Source organism: Lepisosteus oculatus, chromosome 12 (assembly GCF_040954835.1).
Source record: "Lepisosteus oculatus isolate fLepOcu1 chromosome 12, fLepOcu1.hap2, whole genome shotgun sequence".
NCBI classification, from domain to species: domain Eukaryota; kingdom Metazoa; phylum Chordata; class Actinopteri; order Semionotiformes; family Lepisosteidae; genus Lepisosteus; species Lepisosteus oculatus.
In genome coordinates, this window is record NC_090707.1 from 8743580 (window position 1) to 8757132 (window position 13553).

Consider the following 13553-nt stretch of genomic DNA (forward strand, 5'->3'; position numbering starts at 1 on the left):
AAAAACATGGCAAGCAAAATAAAAGTACAAGCAGGGGAAAAAAAAGAAGAAAACTGTGAAATTGCAAAAAAGTGCAGGCTCATACTTTACAGCTGTGAAGAACAAACACCATTGCTATTATCTTAGATTAGAAGAGAAGCTGTGCTAAACCCCACAGAGTGTCACAGTAAATAATCCCCCTGCACTCTATCTGAGACATCTCCTGGAAAACAGATTAGGCTATATCCGTGTGAAATAGGTTTTACAAAAGTATGGAAGACTGTAATGTATTAAACAACACTGTTTTCGACCGTACTAAATAGACATCTATCATTGTCTCTCTGATAATGAAATAGTTTAAGCCTGCTTGTGCAGTAAATATTTACCTCTCTATGATGAATGCAAGACTGTGCAATGATGTAAGCATAATGGTTTTTTTTCTCCTAGTGATTTATGTCAAATGAAGCAGAATTCAAATCAAGCAAGAGAATTATGTTCCCACCTTTCCTACACTCATTCAGGCTTGGTTTCAGTTCTCTAAGCTTTTCATAACTGCACATACTGTACTGTATTAAAAACATAGCGGTATAAAATAGCTGTTGAATTCAGAACATTCAATCAATTGCTCATTTAGTGTTCTGTCTGACATAATAATTACTTGCATCTAAAAGGAAGGTTACCAGCGAGAGGTAGCTTTTTTAGCCCATGTACAGTAGCTCCTTTGATTTCTAATAGCTGATTGATCCAGGGATCTCATCCAGCCATGTGTTGAGAGAAGCTGGTGAATCCGCTACAACAGCAAGGCAGCGAGATTCTCATAACCCCTTACTGTATGTAACAAAGTGCCTTCTGCTCTCAGTGTTAAATGCATTTCCCACAGTTCCCACTTGTGCCCCCTGCTTCAGGTTTCACCGTTGATTCTGAAGAAGTCAGTTATCTTGACTTTTGTCAAAGCCCTTGCGGATTTGGAATCCTTGTAGCTTTACATATAGGAGAGGTGTAACTACTGTAGCCACCTGATGTAGTGAATGATCGCTGCACCATTTGAACTGAAGGGGAACTTTAGGAAGGGAAGGTTGTATAATACCAGAGTGGAATTTCACCAGGATACTAGTAGTCAGACGACTCTTTCGAAAAGTACCATGGAACCAAGGGCAAGTTGTCAGGACCCCGGTTTAAGAACGTACTGTATCTGAAGGACCTACTCAGACAACACCACATGTGGTCGCAAAGCAGCATCCTGATTTTAGTGGTTTCCCAACCTAGTACTGGCCAGACCTAGCCTTTCTGATCTGACATTTCTTAATATCAGACTATTATTATCATTAAGGTGATAATGCTACAATGATTTTATGGAAGGTGCATTAAATAGGTGCAGTCATTAAAATAGGACTTTTGATAAAATCTTTAATTTCTGTGGCATGCCAGCGTGCAATCTTTTGAATTACCTTGGAAGTTGTCACTGTAGAGTTTAGCTTAGAGATCCAATTGGACATACAAGTCACACGACTTTGATTCCTTCTATACCGTACGCTTACTTTGAAAATCGATATGGAGTCATGAGCAACCCATATCCAGAGTGCAGCTATAGGGTGTTTCTATCCAGATTGATCCTGGGCACATCTCTGAAAGTCAGTTTCAGCCCCATCTGTTTGATCTCAGCTGTGTCTGCTAGGTGGCCTTTTCCCAAAATGGTAAAGTTAGCGAGTTTTCTAAATAGGAGCTAAAGTGATTCTGTAACATTTTGGCCATTATGGCCGCTTTGTCCAGTGAACCTTAGATGTGTGACTTGTGGTGTGTTTCATCTGTGCTTATCCAATTTCTCAAAAAAATAAAGTGCCTATCTTTTGAGGATTTGAGTTTTCCTATTGTTTTCCTATTGCATATCACATAGATTTCAAGTTATTGCTCCTGACGTTTGGCCATGAGGGTAATATCACCCCCTAGCACACTTTCCACATCTCTGATGGGGGTTTCTCACTTGTCGTCACAACAAGAATATGGATTGTAGGTAGCGGAGCTGTCTCTTGTTGTGAAACATGAATGTGGAATACCGAGAATTATGAGTCTCTTGTTTAAAGCTGATTTAAACTGGCAATTCTACTGATTTGATGATGTATATTACGGTTGTATGTTGTTATATTGTGTCTCATTATTTTGTTCAGATGTTATTTTTGTCCAAACCTTAAAAAGGTCTTTCCCGCTGAGCTTTTGTTGTACAGAGCTTTAAAATACTCTTTATTGTCTGAAAGGTATATTCTAAAATATAATTTCATATTAATATTATAATATTTTGCTTTAAGTGCACTTCGGGTAGTGAAGTAATCCTCAGGTTGTGTGTCCAGATGACATTGCGTGTTTTGCAAACGCAGAAGCACAGGAAGCAAACCCTTCACCCTGCGACTAGCAGACAGCGGCACTAGCCCATTCTGTCCTGCAGGCAGCACACTAGAGCAAGAGCACCACAAAGAGGCCCGTACAGGTTGAATCGTATGCTGACCAATGCTTATCAGAGACCCTCACAAGAATTTTTTTCTTTGGACTGTAATATAGCCTAGATCTCCTGGGAAAAAAAAAAGTTTTGTATGGCAAATGCAGATTTAAGCAATAATCTATTGTCTTTAAATTCCAGCCAGTCAGCTTCCTTGCACATTTGCATGGCTCTCTTCTCATTCAAAGAGCCCCCCTCTGTTAACTTATTAGAGGAACAAGTAATAGGTTAATTCGATGCTGAAGAAAAGAAGAAAGGAAACACAACGTTTCCGCTGTGGAGCCTTCTTCAGTTGTGAGGCCGAAACGTTGCGTTTTCTTTCTTCTTTTTTTCAGCATGGAATAAACCTATTACTTGTTCCTTTGCAGCCTACACATGCTGACGCAGCTGCCCACCTACCTTATTAGAGGTTTACATACCAGCCTCTGAGGTATTTCTACTGGTGTTAGGTGTTAAGATTAAAGTTCTGACCAGAACAATGGTGAATTCAACAGGAATGAACAAAGCACTGTTTAGTTATGAAGCCTGGTGTTGAAGTTCTTTTTTTTTCCCTCCGACGATGAACTGATATTCCCTGTCCCGGAGCACTGAGATAAGAATCCAGCAAAGAAATAGAACCTGATCAAGTGTGAAATGTCCAATGATTGATATCATATCAAGGGGTAACTAATTAATCAATTTCTTACCTAAACAGCAACGACCCCATCATACTGTATATTTAAACCTCCGATTGACTAACTACAGTATTGATTTCTTAGTTGCAATTTGTTGCCTTTTCTGCCATTTTCTATCACACCAAAAATATCATTTAGAAACTTAAGGAGAGTAATTCAGTCAGACTTTATTCAATATAATTATTACATACTGTAGGAAAATAAACATCTGAAATTGTACCTCCCGGTTAGTGTAACTTACCCAATACTAGAATACATGTGTAAGGAAGAAAAATCCATTGTATCCGAGTGCCAGAGCTATTCCCTCAGAAACAAATGAGTTCTGTCAAGAAGAAGGCTTCAATTTATAAATGACACTGTTGTACAGTAGATTGCTCTCCTATTGTACTTGTTGGCAGCTGTGTTCCTGAGGATTTCTCCCAGTGTAAACAGATGTTTTCTTCAATACAGTGTGTTAGCAATAATCCACATGGCATAGAATTTATCATTCCAGCATGGGGTGAGATAGAATGTCCTGACATACCGAGATTGAGAATAAAAAAAATGTATATACAGGTATTTTCACCTACACTGTAAAAGTAACAAACTTTAAAAATTGCACCCCACCACTTTTATTTGCTCATTTGTATTGTCCATATACCAGCAGCACTCTCCAGTGTGCAATACAGGTATCAAGGATGTGATTCATAGTACGTTTTACGCCATTCAGAAAGTTGGCTATTCCTCACACTGATGAATGCTTTAATTTGAAATGTGGCGTAAATAAATGGATATTCAGGGAGATTTTCTTTCCCCTTGATGGTGCTGTTTGTTTGATCTTTCTAAAGGATCCTGTTTCTCCCAGAGTCCCACGACATCTAATTCTAATGTAAGATTTGTCAAAGGTGGCAATATAAACTTCCCACCTCACAAGACCTGCTTCTACCTCAACTCTTCCATAATCTCAGCAAACAGCCCTCAGGGGACTAATAAATGCTTATTACTACGCGCTTCACTTTATAAAATCCAACACTCCTAATGCATGCTAACGGTTATTGAGAACGCAGAGATCTATCATTGATTATACCCGGCACTTTCTAGATTTGTATGTATGCTCTCTGCTTCTTGTAATTTAATAATGGATCACAGGAATTGTTTGAACAAGGTCTCATTTGTCTTTATAGCTTGTGTCGCCTTTTGGGTTTTCTGAGATGGAAAGGAAAAGTTATGAAGGAAGAAGGAAAAGATATGTGGCTCGTGTTAAAAATATCTGATGAGACGACATGTGCCTGTTATTTATATATATAGTGATGGGGAAGATTTTGTTGGCCATGGATGTTAAAATTGGGAAATTTCAAGCAATCACCTTAGCTTTAGAGTTAGGCAAAACAATTCAGATTACATTCATTCTTGCTCTCCCAGGTTCTCAAGGAAAGAAACCTCAGTAAACACTAAGCATCTTCATACTTACTGCAATGTGATTTGTGGGCCACAGCCCACCATTAGAGCTGGGTCTATTGAACTGTGAACTGTGATTCTCACTCTTTCTAGCATTACAATAAATGCTTATTAGCTTCCTTCATTTGGTTTGAAAACGTCCTCAGTATGTACAACACAAATACGATAAATTAAAAACATGTTTTAACATTTTTCAATAGGTTTACTCATCCTGATTATCCTACAGTACGTTACCAAATGTAAATTTAGGCAAGAAAGTATAGAACCTTTGCTAATCAAGATTTGCAAAAGTACCCTTTATTTGTGAAATTATAACCGTGCCATTGACAATGGAAATTGGTGTCTGCATGCATGTTGTTTTTTATTGTTTTTATTAGACTTCAATGCTTTGTTTTGTTTTTGTTTTTTAACTTCAAAAGGCAAAGGTTGCAGTGTCGTGCTGGGGAGTTAAAGGATTTGCGAATGTTCTCTGTTTGCCCCTGCCTGATGTGCTCAGACGCTGATCTTTCCAACTGTTAAATGGAAATCTGGGCTTTTTTTTTTATTTTGCAGCTCCACTGCTTGCTTTCCTCTCAGCATTGCCACTATAGCGTGGCATAATGTAGTGTGGCAGCGCTGAAACTGACACAGTGAAGTCACTGGTGGTTTTGGCTCGAGGGGGTGTGTGTGTGTGTGGAAGGGAGTGCATGCACTGTATATACAGCAGCAGAAGACACTTTGCCTGCAGCTTCTATTCTCCCTAATGGCTCATCAGTCACCCCTTGGAGCTGGCACTCCTCGCCGCAGTGTTTGTGTACAAGGCGCGATCACTTTGCGCTGATCAGAACTCGCACGCTGGCTCCCAATTCGAGCGGGCGGCTCTGCCCTGGCAGGCAGCACCAGCTGATGGAGCAGATGGCGAGCGACTGGGTTGGGGAGGTGTTTGATGAGTGGAAATGGTTTGTTTTAATTACTTGTCAAGTCTGGTGCGGAGGCCAGAACTAAGGGGCTTGTCTGTTCATGTGCCCGGGGCAGGATCAGGAGCTCATAGTCCTGGAGCTGTGACAGATAAAGAGGGCAGTCAGAAAAGAGTGACAGGTCTGCGTATCAGAGAGCATCATCTCTGAATGAAGGGCGGAATGACAGACACTTGGCTTAATGTATTTCCTCTAATTGGCATTTGTTTTGCATATGCATGAAAGAAAGCGGTATTTTATGATGGTGAATCAGACTGATTTATCCTGTATGTGCTCTCAACTGCTCCTGCACATGTGGTCATTGTGCCCATTAATTGGCTCCCAAGGGCAGGGGTGAGAGGGCAGGAAGGGAGTGGTCCTGTTCCAGTCAACTGGAATGTGACGTTCTGGTTGCAGCCGTTCCTTTTATGTGCTGTCCATTTTGTGGAGTCAGAAACATGTTAGCATTCATTTTGAGCTTTGCTGGGGTGGGATTACGCAGAAAAGGCCAGTTAGGTGTGCAGCCTATTAGGGATTTATTTTTGAAGGCTATTATAAAAACTGTTTCCTGTGTTTTGTCTTTGCAGTATGTGCTGGGACAGAAAACAAGCTGAGCACGCTGTCAGACCTGGAGCAGCAGTACCGGACTCTGCGCAAATACTATGAGAACTGCGAGGTGGTTATGGGAAACCTGGAGATCACCAGTATTGATCGCAACCGAGACCTCTCCTTCTTACGGGTAGGACTTAGTATTTCCTGAGCAGAACAATACACTTCTGTTGTACTGGCTTTGCTAACACAGACATCAGATCCCCCATCTGCTCTCAAAGGCTGACTCGGAAAGTTGCACAGCAGAAGGAGTTCTGAGGTTTTTACTGTTTTGCTAACTCATATCAACTCATAACAAATCTCTGGATCCCTGCCCTGTCCTTTACATAGCCTAATACAAATGCATTTAATTATTTCACACGCTTAGTGGTAAAATGTGTCAAAAATGCTCCAGGTAGCTATGATTCCAAAAATACCCGTCTTTGCTGTCAATAGAGTTGAATAACACCAAAAGTTTGTTTAGTTTCTTTCTCTTTCACTGAGTCCTCGTAATGCAGTCTAATTAAGGAGACACTGTTCTCACAAGCAGCTCTTCCTTCAGCCAGATTTTTTAGTAGTTGACAGAGCAGATGAATGGAGATCTCTCAGAACTTGGAGCAGTTTCATCACAGTAACAGCTAATCACATTGATTCTGGACCTACTCTGCACTGCACAGTGTTATTTTGAGACTTAACACTGTGCTGAAGAATGCAAATTCTTATCTATTTATTAAATGTGCCATTTAGAGCAATTAACCAAGAAATCTTCTACATAATTATGTTCCTGGGATTCATAAAACTGTTCTGCATTATAGGAGAAAATGAATACAGAGGGACATGTTCTAAAGTATGAAAGCAAAGTTCTGTCATTTGTTGTGAGAGAATTCTATTACACCTGACCAGATTAAATGAAGTCCAGAAGTAATATGGAGATACAACTGATCTGATCTATTGTTCATCCGGCTGCTAAAAATTGAAAGTTATACTTGGTAGATTTCAGTGCGATGGAGGTCATCTAGTCAGCCTGCTGTGGTTCCTGTACAGCAGACTGGGATGGATTAGACAGTTAATGACGTTATGATGGTGCACCAGGAGCTCCAGCAGCGGCCAGAGGCTGTGGATGGAAGATAAGGGACTGTGAAAGGGAAACTGAAAAAAGGAAAGGAAAAGGCTGTTAATACTGACGTTGCAAATGTGGCTGGTACAGTGGCAGAGATAGACTACATTATGGCTGAGGATGATAGTGTCAGTATAAATTGTATCTGACCTCTCTCTCTGTCTCCGTTACACAACAATACTGGCAGATGGAGTTTCAGGGGGAAAAATAATAATCCAGTGTTTCGGAAAAGGTCAGGGATTTATGTCAGGGAACCGTTTCAGCAAATACAGTGCAGTGACTTTTTTTTTACAAGCATTCATGGTGTTACTCCGCTCAGTGTCTGTATGTTGTTAAACTATTTCATTTAACAGGTGACACCTTCTCCACCGCTGTGGTATTCAGAAGAGGCTTTAGGTCTTTAATTTGTTGTTTTGGTGTAAATTTCACCTTTGAGGTGTTGTGACAGCTGAAGAAATGAAAGGCAAGTCCTCTTAACTTGGACGCTTAAGATGCTCCAGTATATACTAGCTCGATTTTGAGATACAGAGAGTGCTCAGCACTCTTTAATTGTCCTTAAACTTTGATTACACCTTCTGCCTTCTCTCAACGACAGATTCACCTCCTTCTAATTTCTCTCTATTCATTTGCAGATTTCGATTTTCTCAATCTCTCCCAATGTTCTCCCTGAGTTTGGACACTCATTCTCACCTGCTTTATGCCCATTTCCTCAATATTCCCTGCCCCTTCTTACCTACTCTGCCTTTTGTTCTCCTATTCCATTTTTATTTACGACTTTCCCTCTTTCCATCTCGCCTGAAGAAGATGGGAAGTGTTTCTTTTCTTTACTTTTCAACATGGAATGAACTGTTCCTTTGCAGCCTACACATGCTGACGCAGCTCCCGGCTCGAACTCTTTCATTACTGTAGGTGCATCGCAATACCTCAAGGTTTACAGTAGCCAGCAATGATGAAATCTTAGAGAAGTGTAATAAACCAAAGTCAGTGCATTTCTGGTGCTGGGTCACAGTTGTGTGACAAGCTGGTGGCATTCAGTACTCTGCCAGCTCCAATCCTTCAGCCATTGGAAGTCCTGACTAGAGGCAGCAAGGCAAGTGATCTACTGTAACCTGGATTGTGTGCTACAGACCAAACACTCTCCTGCTTCCTGTTGTCTTAAATGTTTTGAAGACATGGAAGAAAAATTCACAGGAAGGACCAGAATCACAACATGCACCAGACCCCATGAAAATGTCTCTGGGCTCAGGAAAGGCGGTGCTTGAACCAGGACTCAAAGAGAATCATAGATCACTGATAATTGAACATAAAACAAATATGTGCAAGCTGTCACGATAGCTTGTGCCACAAAAACATATGTAGTGCACTAATAAGCAGCTTGCACAGTTAAAAAATGCAATAAAGGATTTACAAATAGACTCCTACTGTGCCAACTTACTCTGGGACAGCAAAATACATTCAAACATGGACTTTTTATGGTTTTGCAGTGCATGGTTAATCTCTAAGGTAGCTGCACTACCAGGAATTGTCACATGCATGTGTAAATGTACTGTTCATGTAATAGTCATAAGCAGCATATTAAACTGAATAGAAATTGGCTGATACTACTGTAGATATCTATAGTTAATATTGAGGAATTGTCAGCTGGAGGCACAGGCGAAGACCTGAGTCATTGCTTTGAAGAGCACCATCCCTCACCTGTGAAATCACGAGGGCAGGATCAAAGTGTTTAATAATATACATGATTTATGTGGTAAAAGGAGAGCAAAATTCACACTTTATATACAGTAGAATATTAATCACTAACACCATAAGGTAGAACAAATTGAAAAGTCTGTTTTTTTAAGCACATTAATAAGCCAGAACCTGTGGACCTCACTGTCAGAGCGTAGAACGTCACCTTGAAAAAATTATCCAGCACCCAGGTCCACTGTCTCCTAAAATGATTGAAACCTATGTTTTTTCCCCCTCCTTATTTTCAAAGATAGCCAAGATTTATTATAGCTTCTTGAACCTCCAGAAAGATTTATAAGCACTTCCTAAAATGCATCAATGGCTGATGAATGAAATCCCACGTTTGATTGATATAAGCATTCCTAATTTCCTTTTAGATATGTGTAAAAAATGCTGGTGCAATGTACTGATACACATTTTCATAGAGACTTCTTTCAGATTGTAAAGTGCTTTTCAAAATTGCCAGTGCCTCAGATTTGCTGTCATAATTATTCTTTATTCAATATAAGCTTTCGGTATTAATAGTATGTAGCTACGTCTAGACTTTTATTGACTACTTTTGTTATAGCCTGATGAAGTCTCATAGAGACAAAATTAAACTATCTATTAGAGCATCTAGAAAGCAAATAACCTAATACACTTCCTAAGCCTCAGTGGTGCATTATTGCAAATAAGGCAGTTTAGGCCTTAGTAATGAAAGATGTGCATATGTATACCTGCTGCTTGCTCAAATGTGCAGATCCAGACTATTTGATTCATGCACTGTTCTGAACTGACAGTTGGCACTCGTTTGCTAATCACCATTCCTGTTTGCTCCTCTAGTATTTAATGAGCTGATATGCTGCTAATTACCACAATATCGTTTGCAAACGGAAACCATAAACATTTCTATTAGGCGTCACACCATTAGCTCAACAATTAGCCAACATGGGGATTGAAATGGAATATTGGTGGGTATGACGTTGAGATAGTATTCCTTTTTTTACCCCCAAAGCTCGGTTTGTTTTTTAACGGTGATGAGCTGTTGAGCAGCTAACAACTAACAAATGTTAATTCACATTCTTTTGTTTACTATTTAGTCTTGATCTTATTTCCAGAAGGTTTTCACTGTTCCTTTTTTTAAACCGAACAGTCATTAATTCAGGCTGCAAATCCATTTGTGTGAAGCCACATGTAGGCCGGCTTGGATTGGTCACTAGTGTCCAGCAAGAGGCTTCCAGTCAACTAAATAAATAAGACATGCAGGTTGTCCTTGTGCTGCTTCATGAATTGTATGGTCATCTGTTCATTGCTGATGTATCTGGAAACAAGAACATCTGTCTGAGGGAGTCAGATTTGAACAGAGAAGATTATTACAAGGGGACCTGATACAAGTATTCAAGCAAAGGAAATGCATTGGACTTTTTCAGAATGAATAGTAAAACATGAGTCAGAAGTGCAAACTATGTGTAAATGCATTTAGAGTACAACTGATAATAGGGAGCATGAAACAAGCTACAAGCTACCAGCTATTCTGCAGTGTTGTTGAAGCTCATATCCTCTTCAAAACTCTTTAAGCTACCAAAAGGCTAGAACAGCCTCCACCTGTATACTTGTATACTGTGACCTTTCTTAACCTCTTAGTGATTTTCTCACTACCAGATCAACAGCCATCTCTGTAAATCATTTCTGCCATGCAGAAGAATTATGGGGAAAAATGCTTCACAAAGTTTTTTTTGTAAACATGTTTAAGTTTATGAGTATACCAAACCAGAACACTCATCTGGCAAGGTATAAAGGTGCAATTAACAAAACAGCAGGCAGTGATGGCCCTTTGGCACTGCTGTGAAAAAGAACAGAAGCAGAGAAATCATTAAAGCCCATGATTAGACGGGCACAGTGAGGGCTGCAGAAGGAGCTCTTAGGAAATGTAGTCCTGCCTTGACCTGACCTCCCCTACACTGTGGACAGAGGAGAGAGATGGCCCCACCTACTGTACGAGAGCACTTCAAGGGAACTTCTTTTCCCTTACACATGAAGCCATCTGGAAGAATGTGTAGCAATGGAACATGCAATCCACAAATGAGCACAGTTGTGAAACCAAAGCACGGAATCCTTTATTCATGCAAAGCATGAAGGAAATAAATTACTATGGTGCCTCTAATTAACACTTTCAGACTTCTAGGTTAGAATGACTGTCTTAAGACAACAATGAACACTCTTCATTGTTTGGAGAACAATAGAGCACAATAATGGGTGTTTGTAAGGACTGGGATTAATAAGCCTTGAAAATGAAGTGTATTCCATCCTGTCCTGTGTGGGACAGTGCCACAGTTTAATAGGAGAGGAGTTGTGGTGGCAATAGTAAGGCAGAGACACATGAGCAATGGGTGCACTTAATTGTCTTTTGAACCCTGCTTTCCCTTGTGGATAATCTGTAGATGCCCCACTCAATGGAAAATGAATGAGCAGTTCTGAATGCAGCCTACCCACGGGGAAAATCCGGCTATACCTATATTGTAAGATACATATAGTGGTAGAATTTAAATGCAAAATGTCATAAAAACTCCCATGAACTATTGGAGATATTGCTTACATAAGAACGTCATTTCTGGCAATGAACTGCATGCATATTCAGATAAGCCTAGAAAAACCTTTCCTTTTCCTTTTAATATTAATGAGTCTTGATTGAGAGTCCTCATTGTTGAAATAGAGCAAGATTGGATTGACAAGTGCAATTAGCATGTTCTTTGGTTCATTTTCATTCACTTGAATTTTACTTAATCAGGGGCAAAAAATAATATGCAGACGTTGGAGTGCCTGTTTACAATCACGGCTTAGGAGAACAGTTTATTCATCATTTTCAGTCAATGTCCGTGTTTGTCTGAAGTAAGGAGAGGAGAAAATGTCTGGTAAGCCGGTCTCATATCATGACTATTGAGGTTTTGCTCTGGCTGTGGATGCAGGGTGTATCCGAATTGCATCAAAGATCCTGCACTGTTGAAAGATTTGCTATGTAAGGGCAGGAGTTTCAACTGATGGAGCTAAGCAAGCCTTGCTATGGCTTAATTTTTCTGAAATCTTTAATATTGTACCATTCATGACACATCAAATCAATGCTTTACAATAATACAAGACCAGAAAAGGCTCTTTAGTTACATATCTGCCTAAATCTGACTCCTTTTCTTGCATGCCTATTGTTTCTATGGCTATTGTGGGTAAGATTTGTGTGGGTGTTTTATTAATCCCTGTCATGATTTTAAACACTTTAATTTAGTGTGCTGTGAGCCATGAATACATTTCTTCCCCTGAACAGATTCGGAGCTCCACGTTGCTGCTCCTGCACTTCACTCAGCCTTGGTGTCTTTTAAACTGCACTCCTAAACTCTTGTCAAAACTGATTAGCCTTTTGCATTACAAAAAAACAACACAATTCTGTCCCTCTCTACAAAACATGGGAAAAAAGTGACATGCAAATGTCTTGGCTTTCAGCCGTTCTGTTAAGCATAGCCAGACCACTGAAGGCTCAGAAAACAGCTCCCACTTATGTTGAAAGCAAACTTTGAAATTCAGTCCCAGTGATGCTGTGTGAGGGCTCTGTGCTCCCTATGCCCATCATCACAGCCAGAGACTAATGGAGTAACTATCACAGGCTCCAACGAAGCAGTCTAGTGTAGCTTTGGGTACCTGGAGATTGATGTTCCGTGTTCATTTTAAGAAAGCATCCCATCAAGAAGGTAACATACGATGCTAGGCGATGAACAGATTTGACAGTCAATAGTGGCAGCTTTACCATAATGTCAACCCTTAACCCTACCCTCCTCTTGCCTCCTCTTTCTCGGCTCTGTTCTGCCAGGATTCTCCTACAGAAGAAGCCGAGAGGAGCGGGGTGACGGGGTGGGGAAGTGGTTTAGACCTGTCAGAGCCTGACAACCAAATTAATCTATAATAATATAATGATGTTTCTTTATTAGCCCTATACAATTTCTTGCATTAGGAATTTGTCTTTTCGCATACCCCAGCTTTTCTCCATGGAGACACAGACACACAGACAGGGAGAGAGAAGCTTGGGGTCAGAGCGCAGGGTCTGCCATTGTACGGCGCCCCTGGAGCAGTTAGGGTTAAGGGCCTTGCTCAGGGGCCCAACGGAGTAGGATTCCTCTGCCGGCCGCGGGATTTGAACCGGCAACCTCCCAGTCACAGGTGCAGATCCTTAGCCACAGAGCCATCTACCTGGGTGCTCTGTTCCTTTAAAGGCTGTGTCTGTCTGTCAATCAGGACAGACAGAAGAAAGGGAATAATTTTTTTTTCGGTCTGTCTGTCTCTCTGTGCTGCTGCTCGGAGTCTCCCCCCAATTCTCAAGAGTTCATGCAGTGACACCATGAGAAAGAATCTAGGTTTGCCAGTCATTGCTATTTTACTACCTTCAATGTATGTTTGTCCACAACCATGTGTACAAACCATGTGTACACAAAATGTTACAAATTTTCCTAAACCAATTTGTCATGATATGCCCCTGCTTTACTGAAATAAAGTAAAATAAATGTATTCTCAACTCAGTGTTAAAAGGAGTATGAAAGAAGGTAAGTTTAAAGCTTGAAAATTAATTTCTTAATGTTTTC

General features: G+C 40.4%; 1 protein-coding gene across 1 annotated transcript in view; it reads left to right on the forward strand.

The window, feature by feature from the left end:
* The window catches only part of LOC102686973 (receptor tyrosine-protein kinase erbB-4), a 369352-nt gene that overhangs the window by 176608 nt on the left and 179191 nt on the right, over positions 1-13553 (forward strand). Inside the window, exon 2 of the mRNA XM_015358522.2 lies at positions 6104-6255. Within this exon, the coding sequence (XP_015214008.2) occupies positions 6104-6255 (152 nt within the window). The remainder of the gene's footprint in view (positions 1-6103; positions 6256-13553) is intronic.